This window comes from Mesoplodon bidens (genome assembly GCF_964165515.1).
Source record: "Mesoplodon bidens genome assembly, chromosome: 2".
In the NCBI taxonomy this organism is placed as follows: Eukaryota; Metazoa; Chordata; class Mammalia; order Artiodactyla; family Ziphiidae; genus Mesoplodon; species Mesoplodon bidens.
Window position 1 is genome coordinate 49,247,207 of NC_138177.1, and position 21,369 is coordinate 49,268,575.

At 44.1% G+C, this 21,369-nt stretch overlaps 1 protein-coding gene across 2 annotated transcripts in view; it reads right to left on the minus strand.

Annotated features, from left to right (window-relative positions):
- Positions 1-15,384: 15,384 nt before the first annotated feature.
- NUCKS1 (nuclear casein kinase and cyclin dependent kinase substrate 1) overlaps positions 15,385-21,369 on the minus strand; it is a 30,605-nt gene continuing 24,620 nt past the window's right edge. For both annotated transcript variants that reach the window (XM_081226482.1, XM_081226481.1), the window contains exon 7: positions 15,385-21,220. In XM_081226482.1, coding sequence (XP_081082608.1) covers positions 21,021-21,220 — 200 coding nt within the window. In that variant the 3' untranslated portion in view covers positions 15,385-21,020. The remainder of the gene's footprint in view (positions 21,221-21,369) is intronic.

The following is a 21,369-nucleotide window of genomic DNA, read 5'->3' on the forward strand; positions in this document are numbered from 1 at the left end:
ATCTGGAGGCTCCATCAACCCTGAGTCTCTGCCAAGAAGGGGGAGCCTCCCAAGGTGATTATAAGCTCCCTGGAGAGAGAGGCCTGTCATTAAGAGCAGACTTTCCATATCCTCGAAGCAGCTAGCTCTCCTGTTTTTTTCTAAGAAGAATCTATCAGAGCTCTTGCAGGCTGCTCTACAGGGACCGGCAGTGCGGACGTGGAACAGCTTCTAGGAGGAAAGAGGGTGCCTAGGGTTCCTCCCCTGGGTAGGTTACCTTTGTCTTTGAGAGCTGATGTCCCAGAAGTTAAGCCACTTAACCTCCCCCCGCCAGATTCTAGAAGAAAAGCAAAGGGAGGTCCGAGGAGCTGCAGCAGGGCAAGGGGCTCCGTGGGGCACCCCCGTGGGGGGCCTTCTTCAGAGGCTTACAGATGTGCGGCTGCCCCCAGTGCCTCTCTGGACTCGGGGAAGTTGATGCTGCTTCCGTGACCAGGGCTGAGACAGGGCTTTCCACAGCGAGCAACAGAGAGCCCTGAAAGAGGAGCGGTCCCCAGGGGCCACTCTGTCCCTCTCCTTGTCTCCAGGCAGCCTCTCAGACCTGCCCTTTCACTTTTTAAAATCAGCTAGGGGTCCGCATACATTTTCTTTAAAGGATCAAATAGTAAACATTTTAGGGACCATCAGGTGGCCTCTGTCACAGCTCCACTCTGCCCTCGTAGCACAAAAACAGCCACAGACAGCACATGAACGAGTGGGCATGGCTGTGTTCTGATAAGCTTTATTTATGGACCCTGAAATTTGAATCTTTCATACAATTTTCATGTGTCAGGAAATAGTCTTCTTTTGATTTTTTTTTTTAACCACTTAAGAATGCAAAAACCGGGCTTCCCTGGTGGCGCAGTGGTTGAGAGTCCGCCTGCCGATGCAGGGCACACGGGTTCGTGCCCCGGTCCGGGAAGATCCCACATGCCGCGAAGCGGCTGGGCCTGTGAGCCACGGCCGCTGAGCCTGCGCGTCCGGAGCCTGTGCTCCGCAACGGGAGAGGCCACAACAGTGAGAGTCCCGCGTACCGCAAAAAAAAAAAAAAAAAAAAAAAGAATGCAAAAACCGTTCATCATTCATGGGCCATACAAAAACTGGCAGTGCCCTGGACTTGGCCTGCGGGTGGTAGTTTTCTGTTTAGCCTCCCATTAGAGTTGTCCTGTGTGCCAGCCTCCTTAAATAAAAATGATAAAGCTGATCAAAGAAGTGAAGAGGTTAGTGTGAAAAGAGCACCTAGGCTCTATTTTACTATCTTTGGATAACCATGTGGATTTATTTTTAAACCAGGACTTATTCCATATCTATTTTGTGCTTTCACATAATTCTCTCATCCTCACCACAATCTTGTGAAGCCAAGTGGTAGCATTTCTATTTTACAGATGAGGAAAATTAAATGCAAAGAGGTAAAGCAACTTGTCTGGGGCTGCACAGGTAATACATGGCAAAGCTGAGCTGCAAACTTACACTTGGTTTTCTAGTCTCTGCAGCCAGCATTCTGCCCACGCTATGGGCCTCTCTCAGTCCAACTACAACCTCAGAGGATCCATCTGTCATCCAACAAAATATTGGTTAAGCCCCTTCTAGATGCTGGGGACACACTCTAGGTCCTTACATCTTGCAGTATACATTCCAGAGGAAAACCACACAGACTCGTAGCTAAATAACTTCAGATGGCTATGAAGGAAGTAAAACAAGATGATGAATTAGAGGGCCTGTGGGGAGGAGATGGGGAGGGAGGTCAAGGAAGAGAGGACTCTCTGAGGAGGTGACATATGAGCTAGATCGGGAAAATTAAGGAGGAGCCCACCCCAGGAAGATCTGAGAGGAAAGGACTAGGAAAATGGAAGAGCAACTGCAAAGGCCCTGAGGCAGGACCAGACTGTGAGGCAGATGAGTGCAGGAATGGACAGAGAGCCAGGGGAAGAGAAGGCGGCAGAGACGGGGTTGGGTAAGTGAGCAGAAACCAGACCGTGTGGATTTCATTCCTGGGCAACAGCAGGACTCTAGAAGGAGCCAGGCAGAGGAGTGAGGTGATCTCATTTATGTTTTTAAAGAACACTTTGGGAGGTCTGAGTTTGGCAGGGAGAAGTATCAATAACTCCAGCGAAAAGAGTGATGATGGTGCGAAGACGTTTGGAACAGGACCGGACTTTGGCTGTGACCACGGGAGCGGCCTGGAGGGCCCTGAACGGGGTGGGAAGGGGTCCTTGGGACCGGCCACACCCAAGGGGAGCTCTGCCTCCATCTCCCCTCTCCTGTCTCCCCCACCACCCCCACATTTGAGGAGACCCAAAGGGTCAGGGGAGAGAGAACTGGCAGAGTGAGAAGACCAAGGCAATTGGAAGGGCCGTGGTCTGTTACCCCCTGCCCCCCAACTACCGGTTTCAAAGGCCGGGGGCTCTTCCCGGGGCACCTCTGGACCCAGCCTGGTCCTGGGCGGCTCCAGAGGCAGGATGGGAACAGGGAACGGGGTGTCAAGAGCCTGTGATCTCTTTCTCTTCTTTGTTCAAAAGAAACAAGAGTAGGAACAAGGAAAGGAGGGTCCTCCTTCTCCCTTTCTGGTGGCCTAGGGCTGGGGATAGTCCCATGATGGGATCAAAAGGTTAAGCATCTTTGTCAGATCAAAGGCCAGACTGGGAGGAGGGCTGTGCAGGGGCCAGGCAGTTTCTGGAAGGCGTTGGAGGCACCAAGGACTTTGGCTGCTTGGGGTTTGGAATTTGAAGGGAGGGGTAGGTTAGTGGACAGTTTGCAAGGGTTTGGCGGGGAAGTCATTCTATCCAGTAGCCATTCCAAAGAGGGATGCCCACTGTTCATCTCAGGCCTTTAATAAAGCAAGGATAAGCTCACCTTGAAAGTGGAAACAACCAGCATGCTGTATCCAGCCAAGTGGTAGTGAAACTGGCGATCCCTTGGACCAAGTAGCGTTTGCCGGGTCCTGCTCTACTTGGAGTCAACGCTGATGCTGAAGAGAGGCGCCTCATCTAACCCAGTCCACTGCTGGGTCCAACATCCCTACCTTTTTTTTTTGCGGTACGCGGGCCTCTCACTGTTGTGGCCTCTCCCATTGCGGAGCACAGGCTCCGGAAGCACAGGCTCAGCGGCCATGGCTCACGGGCCCAGCCGCTCCGCAGCATGTGGGATCTTCCCGGACCAGGGCACGAAGCCGTGTCCCCTGCATCAGCAGGCGGACTCTCAACCACTGTGCCACCAGAGAAGCCCCAACGTCCCTACCTTTGCTCAGATCCTCCCTGTTACTCTTATGCCCCCCAACAGGCTTCCTTTAAGCCAGACTCCTGAGGTCTCTCCGATTAACCCCGCTCCAATATCTATTTCCCCTTACCTCTCTTTAGGGAGTGGAGGGAGGAAGGAAACGAACATTTATTCAGGGGCTGCTGTGAGTCAAGAACTTTATATACCCTGTTTTTCTTTACTCCTATTACTCTTATGAGAAAGATATTTATCTTCATCTTACTGATTGGGAAGTGGAGTCTCAGAGACATTTAAGTATCTTGCCCAGAACACCACAGCTAAAAAATGGTGCAGGCAGGATATGAATCAGGTCTGCTTCCCAAGCCCCTCTTCTCTTCACTCTTAGAGCCGCCTCAGCATCCCCATGACTTCCTTGTGTATCGTTTCACACTGTCATAGGCTGCTTGTCAGTTGTTCTCATCCTCACCACAATCTTATGAAGCCTTTTATTTCTATATAGAATCTTGCCCTCCTTGTCCCAACTGCTTAATGCCAATGATGACCGTGTGCCTTTTGGTCAATTCTTTCTTCAGACGGTGCCTTGATTTTTGGTTCGTTGCTGAGGGTAACTCCTCTCATGCACCATAATCCTCCCGTCCTTCCTCACTCTCTGCTGGACGAAGTGCTATAGCAGATTGTCCTCAGTCTCCAAGGAGCATTGACTGAGGATCCACTGTGTGCCCACTCGATGTTGTCACTGGATAGAAAAACCACATGATGTTCACATAAATCCTGGTCACAAAAGTCCATAGCAGCCTTATTTGTTAGAGCCCCAAACTGGAAACAACCCAAATGTCCTTCCAAAGGTGAATGGTTAAATAAACTCTAGTAACAACATACCATGGATTACTACTCACCAATAAAAAGGATAAAAAGGGATGAATTATTGATGCACACAACAACTTGGATGGGTCTTCAGGGAATTATGCTGAGAGAAAAGCAAATACCAAAAAGACACATGCTATGTGATTCCTTTTATGTAACATTTTTTGAAATAAAACGTTAGAAATGGAGCACAGAATAGTGGCTGCCAGGAATGGGGGGGAAGGAGGGTTATAAAAGGGTGACACAAAGGATCCTTGTTCCCTGTCATGTTGTAACTTCAGAATCTGGAATGTGACAGCTCAAACATACACAGTTGATAAAATTGTATAAAACTAAACACACACACACACACACACACGCAAGCACAGGCACAAGTAAAATGGAAAATCTAGATAAGTTTGGTGGATTGTATCAGGGTCAATATCCTGGTTGTGATATTATACTATAGGTTTGCAAAATGTTACCTTTGGGGAAAACTGGGCAAAGTGTACAAGGAATCTTATTGTTGTAACTGCATGTGAATTTGCAATGATCTCAATAAAAATTTCAAATATGGGAGAGAGAGAGAGATCTCCTGCCTTCAAGGGGCTTACAGTCTCTACCGTGTCCTCTGTGTCTTTTCTCTGCCTCTTTATCTCAGTTGAGGCATAATAAATGAGTGGGCTGATCTTCTTCACAGAGGAGATTGCTGAATGGTCTTTGAAATGCCACAAATTCAGGTTAATCTTCACTCCTCTTCCTGATTTCCCCATTCCCAATTTCCTCACACAACATCGCTGACCAGGGATCGAACCCACAGCCCCTGCAATGGAAGCGTGGAGTCTTAACCACTGGACCACCAGGGAAGTCCAACTTTGACATTTTTTAAAAGGAGAATTGGGACTTCCCTGGTGGCGCGGTGGTTAAGAATCCGCCTGCCAAGGCAGGGGACACGGGTTTGAGCCCTGGTCCGGGAAGATCCCACATGCTGCGGAGCAAGTAAGCTCGAGCTACTGAGCCTGCACTCTAGAGCCTGTGAGCCACAACTTCTGAGCCCGTGAGCCACAACTACTGAAGCCCACGTGCCTGGAGCCCGTGCTCTGCAACAAGAGAAGCCACTGCAATGAGAAGCCCATGTACCACAATGAAGACCCAACACAGCCAACAATAAATAAATGAAATAATAAAATAATAAAAATAAAAGGAGAATTGGAGGGAGAGGTTCTTGGAACCTTGGGGGTAGCCCTGAGATTAAACGGTGAGAGAAAGGCAACAGAGAAGAGGTGGAGAGATGGCCTCTCCTGAGGCTCAGCACGGCCCGGCTCTTTCCCAGCTGAGCAGCTTCCTCCATCTCACTGCAGGTCTTGCAGAGACCGTGGCTCTTGGGATCTTTCCTCTCTGTGTCTCTCTGCGCCTGTCCGTCTGTCTGTCTGTCTCTCCAGTGGTGGAAAGAGGAAAGGTGCCCGTAACCCTCACATCCTGGAATCTGCCTCATGAGTAACCTTTCCAGGGGAGCAGCAGCCCAGCTGTTTCCTGCTCCCATAACTGCGTCTCTGCATCCCTCTCACAGAGAGTCCCACGAGGGGCTATTTTCTAAAACCACCTCCCAGGGACTGTGCTGACAGGAGGGCCTGGGGGAGAGGAAGATCTTGCAGCCCTGTCCTGGGACCTCAGCCAACCTCCCCCGCCCCCCCCCACTGGGTTGTCCTCCCTCCCCACCCTCCCCCACACCCCCTCCCCCAGCCAAGCTTGAAGCAGCCTCCCCAGCAGCTGTACACAGCCGGGGTGGGGACAGCCACACTCCCTCTCACTCCCAGGCAGCAGCTGAGGGGCTGTGAATAAACAACTCAACTTCCTTAGGGTCCTTTCTACACACAGCCTGTATCCACCACCTAATCACATCCTTTGCTTGGGTTTCCTCAAAGCATCCATGTCACATCACAGCCAGGCCCAGTGGCAGTTGCAGGGGCTTCTGCCTGGAGAAGGAGACAGTCCGTGTCTCCGGGCTGGGCTGGGTGCTCCTGGAGAGGCCAGGGAAGGCAGGGAGGACTGCAAAGCAGCTGCTTCCTTTCTTGTCCTTCCCATGATACCCATGAAGAGGGGGCACCAGAGACCTGGGTTTCCCAGCTCATTGGAGAAACTACTTCCTTTCATAAAGAGGCATGTAATTAGCCCCGGGGAAATGGGAGGACCCCGCAGTCAACGCGTCCTTTGGCTACATTGACAAGAGAGGAGGGGCTCCAGAGGGATGAGAAGCCCCCCCTTCCAGCCTCCCAGCCTCCAGAACACACAAACACTTCAGGCTCTGCCTGTTTCTCTCTTATACATACACACACTCGAAAAAAGAAATACTAGGTGTCCTAGAATATATGGAATACCTTTGAAATCTAGTTGAATTAGGAGCACGCCGTGATGGATTCAGGAGGCAGGCAGACGTAGGGCCTGCCAGCCATAAACAACTTCCTAGAGGATGGTGCTCCCTTGGGGTCTTTACCTCCCCTCTTCCTGTTTTGTGTCGCTTTCCATTCACCACCAGCTCTTCCCCCAAGACTGAGACCCCACAGGCCTGCGCTAGGCTGGCAGTTGTAGCCTGTCCACTGAGGTATGGCTGAAACTCCAGGCCTCCCCACCCCAGCTCTCCTCCTCTATAGGAACTGCAGCATCGGAGGGGGAGGGCTGAGTGGGAGCTCACACCTCTCCCAACCATCCCCCCTCCTCCCCAGCCCACATTGTTATTGTCCTCTTTCCTAGTCGGAGCCGGGATATTAGATGTTTCTCTATGTTTCCACCATGCACCACCCCCACTGCCTAACCAAGGAGATCTGACCAGCCAAGAGAATGTTGTTCTGAGGCAGGCCTGGCCTGTGCCCTTCCTGGATGTTAGGGCATTCCAACAGAGACCCCTGTCTGGCTCCATCCACAAGTACCGAAATGTACATAAGAAGCCTGTTGTTTGCCAGCTATTTCACAGGACAAGTATAAATAAACAGACAGTGCCTGAAGCAAGGCACTTGGGAGGCACAGAGGATAGGCAGCCAGGAGCCTTGAGACAACTTGGCTGGGTGGTTCCCAGCCCTTCCTCCCATCCCCTCATTCACCTGGACTGCACCATCATCCCACCTTCAAGAGAAAACACAGAGAAAATGTAACGCCCCTCTGCAGCACGAATGAAGGGCTCTCCCGTTCTCGGCAACTGAGGCTGCTTCTTGTTCCTGCTCCTGATGCATTATTAGCTTCTCATCCCACACTCCTCCACAGCCCCGCCCCCGGGGGGAAATACCACCATGAGGCCTCTTGCTGGGCAGTTTCACTTATGGTCCTCATAACAATCCTGAGAAGTAGGTGTTACTGACATAGTTAACAGTCTGAGAAAACTGAGACTCCGGGAAAGTAAGTGTCTGGTTGGTGGAGAATGAGAACTCAAACCCGGATCCCTGACTTTCTGTCTAAAGTTGTTATTTTTCTTCATTATATCACTCTTTTTCATCTATTTTTGGTCAATTCACTGCTCCCTGATATTTGAGCTAGAGGCTGGGTATTCTGGGGAATAGCCTAATGCAATTGATTAACGTTGGCCTTAGTCAATAAAAAAGTAGCAGAAAAAAAAAAGTAGCAGAATGTTGTGTTTGTCAGGAGATGTGATCTGGAGCACATTGTTTAACCATCTCTAGACCTCAGTTTCTTCCTCTGTAAATTGAGGATAGTGATACTACCTGGACCTCATGGGACTGTTGTGAGGATTCAATGATAGAAGGGATGATAAACATTCAAGATGATTCCTTACACATAAGCACTTAAAAACAAGAGCTACTGGGACTTCCCTGGCGGTCCAGTGATTGGTTAGGACTCCGCACTTTGACTGCAGGGGGTGTGGGTTCGATACCTGGTCCAGGAACTAAGATCCTGTATGCAGCGCAGTGGCTCGGCCACAAAAAAAAAAAAAAAAAAGACTTAAGACTGGAAGATGTACAGCCCAAATGAGTTTTCCAGGGTGAGATGTAGACTATTAAAGGATGTTACTATGTATGGTCTTCTTTTTGCTCTGTTCTTGAACATGAATATCTGTGATTTGTCAAAGACATTTTTTAAAATTAATTAATTTATTTTTGGCTGCATTGGGTCTTCGTTGATGCGCATGGGCTTTCTCTAGTTGCAGAGAGTAGGGGTTACTCTTCGTGGTGGTGCGCGGCCTTCTCATTGCAGTGGCTTCTCTTGTTGCGGAGCATGGGCTCCAAGCGCGTGGGCTTCAGTAGTGGAACATGGGCTCAGTAGTTGTGGCTTGTGGGCTCTAGAGCTCAGGCTCAAACGCGGCACATGGCATCTTCCCAGACCAGGGCTCGAACCCGTGTCCCCTGCATTGGCAGGCAGATTCTTAACCGCTGCACCACCAGGGAAGTCCTAGTTACTAGTCATTTAAGTCTATTACACTGATAAGAAAATGAATATGTGTATTCTCAATTAAGAATTTCATGTGGAAAACAGGAAAAGAAACAAACATCCCATAACAAAGAAATCTCTTTTGAAAGTCTGATTGACACACGCAAGAACTGACTTGGTCTGTCAGGTGATTAGAGAAATGGGGCTCAAGAAGGCGGGCTCCTTATTCTTCATGCTGGCCCTTCACCATTGGATGCTTTCCTATTGAGAACCTGCCTGGTTTGTCTGTCTGCCCCCAGCCCGCATTCTGACTCTACAAGAATGTTGTGAAAGCTAAGCCTGGTGCGTGTGTGTGTGTGTGTGTGTGTGTGTGTGTGTGAGAGAGAGCTATCCCAGTGTACAGCTAAGTTTTCTTAATACCATATTCTTAAGAGGGAACAAAATTCTAGTTCTCATGACCTTAAATGCTGACACTTATCCAAAACGCCTAATGAGGAGGAAGCATGTGTCATGCACGTTAACAGAGCTCAGAGATGCTAACTGGGTTGAGAAAAGTGAAAATTTTACTAAAGCCCAGATAACCAGTTCTATCTCCTTAGGCAAGATAACACGACAAGTGGGGACTTTCAACTTCTGGGAGTTATCTTATCTACACAAGAAGCACAAATGGTGTTCTTAAAAATCTGATGGAAGAGAGTATTACAAGATAACAGGCTGCTGACCAGAATTTCAGTATTTGTACAGTCCGACTGTTACTCAAGTTATATAAATCAAACTTTTTATAAAGGTCTCTGGACTTCCCTGGTGGCGCAGTGGTTAAGAATCCCCCTGCCAATGCAGGAGACACGGGTTTGATCCCTGGTCCGGGAAGATCCTACATGCCGTGGAACAACTAAGCCCGTGCACCACAACTACTGAGCCTGCGTTCTAGAGCCCCCGAGCCACAACTACTGAGCCCACATGCCACATCTATTGAAGTCCTTGCGCCTAGAGCCCGTGCTCCGCAACAAGAGAAGCCACCTCAGTGAGAAGCCCGCGCACCGTCCCTGCTCACCTCAACTAGAGAAAGCCCACGCACAGCAACAAAGACCCAATGCAGCCGAATAAATAAATAAATACATTAAAAAAATAAAATATAAAAATAAAAAAGGCCTCTTCCCTATCTGTTGAAATTGGGTCTTTTTCCCCCACAGACTGAAGAGAATTTATGGGGGAAGAGGGAGGCATCCATCTTGCAGCTCATCCCTGGGGTTCAGTTGCAAGATGCTCTTCATCTATAAAGATGAAACAGAAAAAGAAACAAACATCAGGGTCTCCTGATACGGGCCCTCCACAGAAAGCATCCTAGTGAGGCTCCAGGATCATGAGAACACAGGCTATCACACTGCAGCAGTAAAACAGTTCAGTTGAGCCCCAGGGTTCTGTCCTTGCTAATGGCTCCTATAGATAGTGTTGTGGTTTCCTTTCTGGTATTAAACTTGAAAAACCAAAGATACAAAAATATAGTGACTTCATACACCAGAAATATGTTCTTGATAAGTATTTCTAATCAGTTTTCCAGTTCCCTCATTTGAAATGTATGTCCCATAACTAGGAATATAGTTTGTAACCACTGGGTGGGATTTTTTTTCCTATGAGAAGCTGAAGAAACACTTGAACGCCAGTCAGTTCTGTGTACCTCCACTAGTAAAAAACCCTTCCACTAGAGTAGGTGACTTGGGAATTACTGTCACTCTTCCTTCCCCTCTAAAGCCACCCTACATGAGGGACTGGTTAAAGTTTACCCTTTTGCAAGATTGTTCTCACTAATAAATAACTCATTTGTACTTCAGAGACAAAGCTAAAGAGATTTGAGTTCTGCAGGAATAAGGGTTTCACCGGCCCTGTACCTTGCCTAGAGGTACTTTGCTGCTTTTGAGGCCGGTTAGTCTACAAAGCCAGCAGCAACTTAGGTTCCAGGTGTTACGTGCACACAGCCTCATTCATGCTCACAGCGTTCCTTTGAAGAAGAGGAAAGTCAGTCTCTTATTATCCCCATTTTATAAAAAGGAGAAACAGGCATAGGGTGTGGAGAGATGGGGGGCTGGGTGGGTAAGTGACTAGTCCAAGATCACTCTCTAAACAGATCTGCTTCATCCACAACCAGCCACAAAGCTTCTCTTAAAGGAGGTCTCAAGATGAGGAAAGGCGATGGGGGGCTTCAGTAAAACAAACTCATGCTTTAGTAGGTGTTACATGCTATTCTCAACTCTGCTGTTAACACCTGTTACACTTTTTTTTTTTTTTTTTTTTTGCGGTACGCGGGCCTCTCACTGTTGTGGCCTCTCCCGTTGCGGAGCACAGGCTCCGGGCGCGCAGGCTCAGCGGCCATGGCTCACGGGCCCAGCCACTCCGCGGCATGTGGGATCTTCCCGGACCGGGGCACGAACCCGTGTCCCCTGCATCAGCAGGCGGACTCTCAACCACTGCGCCACCAGGGAAGCCCTGTTACACTTTTTATACAGGTCACGTGCATTTCCTGGAGTAATCCCATTTTAAATATTTCACGCTTTAGTTCCTTAAACTATAAAAATATCACAGAAATGCTAATACTCTGAGATCCAGACTGTATCTTAGACTTTTTTCCTAATGAGGAGTAGGACAAAACTCTTCATCATACCACAGGTCCCAATTTTGGGTTCGGAATATAGTCACCAGAATTTTCATTATTGAAAATTGCTGGCTAATTCAGAGGTTAACTCTAGAAGCAACAGATGTACTAGGAACTCCGTTTTCTACTGTCTGGCATTAGGAGTGTGTCCGCGCTTAGACTTGGATCTCCCAGAGCGGGGCATCTGCTTCTCAGTGACTGCTCAGTGTTGGTGACTTCTTCGGAGTGAGTGGCCTGTGAGCCAAATATTAGGTCTTATTGCTTCACTTGAGGGCATGGGAAGAGAATGAGGGAAAGCAAGATGAGAAAAGGAGTGACCTGCTTTGTGATAACCCAAGAGTGGCCCATTGTGCAAGGTCTAGGGCAACAAGCACTCTCTTTGACTAGGCACCGTGTATATCCTGCATACCTGAAGTTGCAGCAGCAGTGCCCTACAGTGGAGCTTTGGAATCTAAGTTCTGCATTGGTCCAGGTTTACCAGGAAATGCTATTTATCTTGTACTTGGGCCAACTCTGTGACTCTCTACAGGACAGCTGGTTCCCCAATCACTTCTAGGGCTATCTGGTTCATGTATAAACAATATATTTACCTCAGAAACACTAACACCATAGAAACTGTTCATTCACAAAAATAAAAAAAGGAAAAGAGAGATAGTGGTGTATTAGGTCAGAGGCAGGAGGAAAAGACCAAACAGGAGGAGCTTGGAGTTTGTAACTGAGATGTGGCATGCATTAGATATGAAGTTAGGTTACTGAAGCCCCAGATTATGTTCCAAGATCTAAACAGAATGTTAGCTGAGTCCTCTGTGACTCTTAAAGACATTTAGTGTCTTCGAAAAGAGCTTTGCTATTTCATTCTTCTTAACTACTTTAGATGTAAAACCATATTTTTTAAATGATCAGTACCTTATTCCATTAGGTCGTATTAGAGAACAAATTTATAGTCACAAAGTGAGGACCCAGTGTATGTAACTGCCTCTATACACTTTTTGGGTAAAGACAACTGTTTCACGATCTACTTTTTATTAATTATATCACTATACACATTGAGTTCATTGATGAGAATCAATTTTTATCACATAACCAATCATCTAGAGTTACCAAATTGGTAGTTATCCTAAAATTTAGGCCATCATTTTTCCTGTTCCAGTGACTTTCTACCTCCTTCAGAGCCTTACCTAACTCATCCGCCCTAATCACATGTAGTCAGGAGAGCCTTATGTATTCTTGTTCCTAGTCAAGGTGGAAAAAGTGTCATCCATTAGGCACATTACATTCCACATTGGCCAAAGAAGTGGTCTTACACATTCTATTAAAAGGGTTTGTGTGTGTGTGTACGCCTATCCCTCTATATATATGTATTCAACTTAATAGCTAAAACATTACCAATAATAATAATATATATGTGATCTTCCTTGCTCTACTACTTATTCCTTATAGATTTTTTAAATTTATTTTTAAGTTAATTAACTTATTTATTTTTGGCTGTGTTGGGTCTTTGTTGCTGCAGGCGGGCTTTCTCTAGTTGAGGCGAGCAGGGGCTACTCTTCGTTGCGGTACGCGGGCTTCTCACTGCAGTGGCTTCTCTTGCTGCGGAGCATGGGCTCTAGGCACGCAGGCTTCAGTAGTTGTGGCACGCGGGCTCAGTAGTTGTGTAACGATGGCTCTAGAGCGCAGGCTCAGTAGTTGTGATGCACGGGCTTAGTTGCTCCAAGGCATGTGGGATCTTCCCGGGCCAGGGCTCGAACCCATGTCTCCTGCATTGGCAGGTGGATTCTTAAGCACTGTGCCACCAGGGAAGCCCCCAAAGTTAGATTTTTAAACAAATCACTTCTGGGTGCCAACTTAGAGCTAAATCAAGGCAAACTATTACTTTTAACATTTTATATTATCATATTTTTAAGTAATTACTTTCTTTACTAGGATGTAAACTCTGACTGCACTCTCATTCTCTGACCTCAGAATCAACACAGCATTTATTTCACTATATTTGTCCAGGACTTTAATATTGAAACAGGGGTTACACCCATGAGCAATGCTGATTTCTCCACGTGGTGGCCCAGCCAAAGCATCTCGAATGGGTACCTGTCCGTTCTACTAAAATAATGGAGGGAAAGAGAAGCATGCCAGCAAGATAAAGGAACACAAGGTACCATGTTACCTTGAAAAGAAGTCTCAGTATTGCTGTACACGAACATGTTACCAGTGCTGCTTGTGCAAGAAATGAGGCTTTTGAGCTGGAGGGCAATTTCAAAAGGCAACACCTGTTTCCAAACGGGGCCAAGAGTTCACAGACACATTTTTTTTTTAAACATCTTTATTGCAGTATAATTGATTTACAATTTTGTGTTAGTTTCTGCTGTATAACAAAGTGAATCAGCTATACGTATACATACATCCCCATATCCCCACCCTCTTGCATCTCCCTCCCACCCTCCCTATCCCACCCCTGTAGGTGGTCACAAAACAGAGCTGATCTCCCTCTGCTATGCAGCTGCTTCCCACTAGCTATCTATTTTACGTTTTGTAGTGTATATATTGTCAGTGCCACTCTCTCACTTCGTCCACAGATGCATTTTTGAAATCTCAACATATACTTTCATCTTTTACAACTGTTAAAAGGGAACAACATAAGCAGACAGATGTGCATGAATTGAGATCCTATTTTTGCACTTGAAATCAGAAAATATTGCTGCTGCATACACTAGGGTGTTAAGTGGGCACACTGATCACAGAACATCTCTAACCCAAGCAGGCGGTAGAGTGTCCTGATAACCTGTGGTCGCTGAGCCCAGGAGTCGGTATCTAAAGATGAGATGGGGTAAGCAATGGTCCCCAGTAGCTAAGTATATGGAGGGCAAACACCGCCCTCTACTGGCAAAGGATAGGGGCGGTGCAGTCAAAATGACCTATTTTCCTCTATAGCCATTACCTTAAAACATAATCACAAAAAGAAATGAAAGCTTTTACATAAATTGGAGCTTCGTATGCAGGGACCACAGGGATTTTCAAGTAAATTTAAGTATTTAATGAGAAATTTTCATATCTCATTGAAAAGACATTTTTCACATTAAATCTTTGATGTAACTCATTGGACTGGTTCAAGTATCACTGTTACTTAGTGATACTGAACAACAGCAATATGTTCCAAAGTTTATTATTAGTAGGAAGCCCCAAGGGATGCATTTACATAAGATAATGGGAGCTGGTTTTAGAACAGCTGTGACAATTTAAAGAACGACCTGATTCAAGCCTTGTACCACATACTAGCCACGTCAAATCACATCCTGAGCCAGTTTATTTTCTACAGAATTGGAGGAACAACTCCTGAGCAGTCACAGCTGCTGGGAAAACTGAATAAGGTACTATGTAAATAAAAAAGCTTCATAAACTGCAAAGTGCTGTACAGCTACAGTGTTAAGTTACTGTAGAGTAATGCTCATGGATAGGAGTCGAGTGAGGGAGTTCCAAATGTTTTTTACCAAACCCAACCTCTATGAGTCTGTCTACCTGATGGTTTCCTTTTTAAAATTTATTTTTTACTTTATTTTTGGCCGAGTTCGGTCTTTTTTGCTGAGTGCGGGCTTTCCCTAGTTGCGGCGAGCGGGGGCTACTCTTCGTTGCAGTTCACGGGCCTCTCATTGCAGTGGCTTCTCTTGTTGCGGAGCACGGGCTCTAGGTGTGCGAGCTTCAGTAGTTGTGGCTCACGGGCTCTACAGCGCAGGCTCAGTAGTTGTGGTACATGGGCTTAGTTGCTCCACAGCATGTGGGATCTTCCCGTACCAGGGCTTGAACCCATGTCTCCTGCATTGGCAGGCGGATTCTTAACCACTGCGCCAACCAGGGAAGCCCTACCTGATGGTTTTTGAAGTCCTTTAAACCAGACTCTATTTCTTCAGCATTGTACTGAAACAGAAATTTGATAATGTTAATCATAAAACACCTGAAGATTATGAGGAAAAGTGGCTGGTTAACGTTCTTCTGAAGTAAACTTTGACCTGGGACAAACAACAATGTAAGAAATAAATGCCAAGTTAGCTAGTCACTAAAGGGTAACAGCATGCAAAAAGCACTTAATTTCAAAGCCAAGGTGAGTTTGTATGTTAATTACAATATTCAGATGACAAGGCAAGAATGTGAACAAGGGGAAAGGTTGAAAAGGATAAAATCCCTAATAGCTACAGTATCATGTACCATATTCTCCATCTAAGAGATAATACTTAACTATAAACTGCAAGATAGTGTAGTTTTTATAGGTATTTCAAAATGAACGCAAATGTCTGTTTTACGAGTATAAACACTATCCTTTATTGTATATGATTATTTAAAGAATTTTTCCCTCCATAGGACTTCATAACCTGGACATGAATATGAGAAACAACGCTAACTAGGGATCCTCATGCAACAAGCCCAGTGCTCCCTTGATTAATCAAAAGTTAACGAATATACTGCCTTTCTTGATTCCTTACTCTGAAGTACTAATTAAGACAAGGCATACTTTTTTTGTTCCCAACACCAGTGATGGTCACTGCTAATTTCTAAAGATTTCATTCAGATAGTGGGTTCCCCCTAAAGTCAGGCTGGACTGGGAGCTGCCAGACCAAGGTGATCAGCTGTATAGTAAGTCAGTGTATTTGCTTGAGAGTATTACAAGAAGTACACAGAGCACGCATCTGGGTTACAAAAGCCCTTTTATAAAGCCATTTTTAAACAAAACAAAAAAAAGTTTACAAAAGAAAAAAAGATACAGAAAAAGAATAACTTGCTTCATGTGTCCCAAAAAGAGAAAAAAATAAAAGGGACAATGCCAACATGCTCAACAATAAAGGGTTCGTTTTCTTATTTTTTAATACAAAATACAAGCAAAGGATACACATACTTAAAACAGAGCTCAGGAACAGACACGCAGTCCTGGAAACCCTTCAATAAGAGAAAGCAGGAATTTGTTTTTTTCTTTGTCTATGTAGATACATACAGAGACTGGGATATGTAAAAATTAAGTATCACAAAAGACCATCACACAAGTCTACCAATGCATGTTGCATCTATAATTCACGAACATGGTCAACAAAATCATGTTCACTTCAACCCCTTTTCATTTAAATTAAAAAAATTTTTTTCTTAAATAAAGTGGTTACATTCAAACTTTAACTTCCTTAGTACCATGCTGCAGATTTCAGCACTGTTAAGGTATTGCAAGAATGCCCAACCCTCGGTGTCTGATCACATGTACCCAGCAACACTGCAGTATGAAGGGATGCCCTGGTCTCAGCCCAAGGACAATTAAATACATTTAAGCAGGTTCTTCTCTTTTACCCTTCCTGCTCAGAACGTAAAAGGTTAAGGACTACAATTAAGGAAGACTGGGAATTTTAGAGCTGGCAAAATGAAGTCTGAAAGATGAATTAAGGTGAACAATTACTGAGAACCTGGCTGCTGCTTAACCTGGCAAGTCTTAAGTCTTCAACCTTGAGGGAATCAGGTGTATAAGGTTTGCTGCAACATGTTCTTGGTAAACAAACTAAGTAGAGCTCTTATTTACAAATCTTGTAACAAATAATTCTGGAAGAAAAAAAGAAAAGAATTCACTAATTTCCAGAAGACAAAGGTTTAACTGCCAGATATGTAACAAACACACACTCACACATACACCCACACAATACTTCAGGGGTTTTTATACAAGTTATTTAGGGCATAAGCTGAGTACTATACCCCTACACCCCACCAAAAAAGAACAACAAAAAAACCCCAATTTTACCCTCCCCCCATAATCTAGAAAACCCTCCCTTCACCCCTGATGTACAAAGTGTATGCACAATGGTGGCATTCCACCAGCCACAAAGCATGCTCAAACAGATGTCACCAGTTCAGTCACTCCATTGGCATGGCAACAGGCAGGTTTACAGGATTTTTCCCAATAGTGGTTAATACACAGCACCACTGTGAATTTTGTGAATTAGGCTTTGAAAAAAAGTGTAATTTAGGGATTTGGGACTCAAAAAGACTCATTTTGTATCAAGCTTATCTCAAGAAAAAGGGAAAATGAGTTGCACATTGAAATTTTGCTATGGGTAGTTTGATGTCCCAATATTCAAATAAACTCCCTTTTCAAATAAACCCAGCTCCATGCACAAAGAAAAGGACAACTCTCCAACCTCAAGAGCTATCCCGTGACAGAAAGTGTCACTCCTTCTAAGTAACTGTCTCTATGCCATAAAAACCACAGGTCAGGTTTCTTCCTTTCCAAACTCCTGAAGTGGTAGTTTCTTCTCCTCAGCATAGCTCCTGGTGATGCAGGCACAGAAAGAACTGCTCAAATCAAAACTCCCTTTCTTCATAAAAGCCACAATGGCCACATGACCTTTAATAAAGCTTTCCCTGTTGCTCCTGCCTTTCTAACACTCTCAAAGCATCTCCTAGGGAAAGGGAAAAAAGCACTATTCCCTTTCCTCAACCACTACTCTAAAAGCCACTTGTTATTGAATGTTTATGGATTAAAAAAAAAAAACGTTAAAAAAAGTGTCAAGTTCAGTTTAGTTGATCATATCCACAAGAATGTCAAAAACTACTAGATTGTAACCTCAAATTCCACTCTTGATTAGTTACCTATAAGAAAATGCTATTTGAACCAGTACCAAGAGTAAGTATTGAACTGAGGGTTGAACCTGGAGCAAACCAGTTATTGTGAGAAAAAAAAAAAAAAAAAATCAAAGCTCCAACATGGGAAATCAACTACTATTCTTCCAGATTTAAAGATTTTTCACTCACTACCTCCATAAAGGAGGACACACCCATTAATTTTCCTACATGGACTCAATAGGGCATGGAGATATGAAAGGGAGAGATGTGTTGGAAAGCAGGACAAATATACCATTACTGAAATTAAAATGTATCCTTTGGGCCCACTCCATTGATTATAATCTGAGGTGGGGAAGGCTAAAAGCAGCAGCAGGCTACAAATAGATTTAATAAGATGGAAGCTACCCATTTCTGGGGGGGTGTGGTGTGTGTGTGTGTGTGTGTGTGTGTGTGTGTGTGTGTGTGTGTTGGGGAGGTCTGAAAAAAAGAATCTGAAGAACTAGAACGTAGTGTCAGTTAGCATAGCTGCCGAAATCCATGTCCAGAGGTAAACCTAACAGAGCTAACATAGAGAATTGAGATAATACAAACAAGCACGTTCGAAGTGAATGTCCCACTTCCTGAGCGCTGCAAAACAAGACAGTGAATGCTATTGCCACCTCACCATAGGCACACTAGAGAAAGAGGGCATTTAGTCAAGGATGGTGCCAATGGCCAGTCACTATCGGCTTATCGGTTGTAACCTGTTCTGACATCACTATCAAGCCTGACTATTGAGCACCTGTTTCCAGTTGAGACACCACAACTGTCCTATTGGCATGCATGATTTGAAGGGAAGACCAGTGTTTTAAATCATTAGCAAAAAGTGGAGAAAACAAAGGTCATTCAGAGCCTGTCTTTCTTGGGGACACAGATCCTTTGTCCAGTCTATTAGAAATATATAATACATTTTTCAATCTCATGAATTAATCTTTAAAAAAGGGATCCCAAACAAAAAGCCCAACCAAACGCACACAAATAACCTAGAAGATGTGATTACCCCTAAAGGATGTGCATATATCACAGAGATGTTAGTGCAGATTAATATATTACAGAGACTGTGTTACATAAAATACCAAGGCTAAAGTTTTAAAAGACACTTGCCCCCAATCTTCACGAAATATAATCTAAGGAAAGCACAAATGTTACTAGGAATGTAAGACTCAAAGTTATAAGCCCCTAAAAATAGAAGTGCACGGTGGAAACACTGATAGGTTTTTTCAGTACGTGAACACAAACCTTCTTGTTAAAATACCTAAACAAACCCATACAGCAAACAGAATAATCTTTAACACCTCATAACAAAGTTCACAACTATAAAGTTAACCTTCATGAAAGACAATAATCCAATTGCTACTTATGTTCAAGTTTTACATTTTTGGCCGAGTACTAAAATCTCCAAATTCATTCTTTACACGCATAGTGCAACAGTGAAATGACTCTCTGCCACTGGGAGCTTTCTTTAAAAAAAAAAAAAAAAAAAAATCACAGAGTAAGGATATTCCTTACACCGTCTTAAAAACCAGAGTGAAAATATTCCTTAAATAACCTTTGTTCTATGAACATCTGTAAGAACCAGGTTGTATGAGAGAAAAATATGCTGTAACTCAACAGGTAAAAGAAAACTGTGTACGTAAATATTGAGGAAGCAAATCTAGATAAAACGGCAGAGGTTAAATTTCACTAATTTTTCAACTTATTAGCACACTAAGACCCCCTAAACCTTGTTCCCATTAGCTCATGGTACCAGAATATGGAGGAGCAAACCTACAGATCTGTCTTGTGACTGCCTTCATAAGGCATGTAACAAGGCTGTTATCAACTACACACAGACCTCCTGAATGCATGGTTTCTCCAGCCCCTCAGAGCCCCTTAAACTCCTGCTTTAAGCGACATGAGCAGTGAGCAAGGGCACCAGTAAAAAGATAACTGCTAACTGAATAGTGCTGGAGCAGCATTTAACATACTCCCATCAAGCACAGGATGCAACGTAAGTGAAGAACAGAGCCAGGAGAACTCATGTCCTAGAGCAGGGCTGGTAGACATTAGTGGTGGGGCTGTGCAGTAGTGTCCTATGTACTAGCAGGAATCCAAGAGATGACTTCATACCATGTTTCTACGAAGAAATGGGAAGACAGGGGTATGAAAAGGAAAACACTCTATCCCCAGATAAAAACAGCATGGTTCATAGGATCTGAATGCACATTTATGGCATACAAGAATTTCAATTCTCTGTTTTCATAAAGCAAAAATGTCAAGTCTTTGTGATTGAGTTTCACATTAACTGGTACTTTATTTGCTTAAAACCTAAACATTGTCAGTTTGAGAAGAAATCCATTGTGATATATAGATCTCCCCATTTAAATTCTAGGGTTTCTTCTTTTGATCCTTGGTAAAATCTTATCCAAGAAACAGAATAGATACATATATATATATTTTAAAACATGAACCATTAGAGAATGAAATAGAAAATCAAGAAAGATTTAAGTTTTGGCGGCCCTTACTTTTTTTTTTTTAAAGTTCCTTAAAGACTGTAGCAGGATAAAGGATCACTGGCTCCGAGTCTCTTAGAGATAACACGTGATGCAATTAAAAAAAAAAAAATAACCCACACCCTCAAACAAGGTCAGGTAACCTCAATTCCCTGTGCTGCCCCAGGATGAAAAAACATGAATACTTTTAGTAACAATTCGTAATTCATCTTTATCTCCTACCTGCCCCATCAGTGGAAGTTTAAAGTCATGATTTTTCTAGACATCCATATTTTTGTATATAGAATATAAACTTGTATTAGATGACAACTGGTTTTTTTAAAAAGTTCAGGTAGAGAAACAATCACTTTTAACTAAAACCTTCTATGTTTTCTGATTACTGTTTAACTTGCTACCATTTAGCAAAAAGCAAAATTTCCATAGTGTTCACCTCAAATCTTATTGCTTTACAACTGTGGCATACCCTCCATTAAAAATAAAAAGATGAAGCAGTCAATCCAGTGATTAATTTAACATGGCTTTCATTGGGAAAGAGGGGGAGGGAGAAGAGGGGGTCGTGATAAAGAGACCCATAGACAAAAAAGGTAAATTAAACATACAATGGTTTTCTTAAAAAAAAGGAAAGAAAAAGAAGAAAATGTTATTTTCAACAAAAGGAAAAAAAAAAGCATTGAAAGCCCATGAGTCAAGCCATAGCCAAAACCATATTCTATCTTAAGTAGGTTTTCTTTTTTTTTTTCCCCTCTTTTTTTCTTTTTTCTTTTTTTTTCTCTTTTTTTAATAAAATCTCTCCCAAACCATCATCACTTTTAATCCTCCCCAGACTGGGCTTCATCTTCAGATCCTTCATCCCCAGATTTCTCAGGTGGAGGGCTTGCAGATGTTTTCTTTTCAGGAGGGCTTTCTGGTTCCTCGTCTTCTTCTTTGGGAGAAGGAGTCTTTTCCTTTGATGCCTTTGAAGCTGTGGGGCGACCCACTTTCCCTTTGCCTTTCACAGGGCTTGGCGTCACTGAAAGAAGAAAAATACCAATTTGGGGAAGGGAAGAAAACATCGAAAACATCTTTAACAAAAGTCAGCTACTAAAGAAAATAATCTGTAAGAAAAAAATCTATAAAGACAACACCCTAATTTACTAAAAATGAAGGTGGGTACTGGTT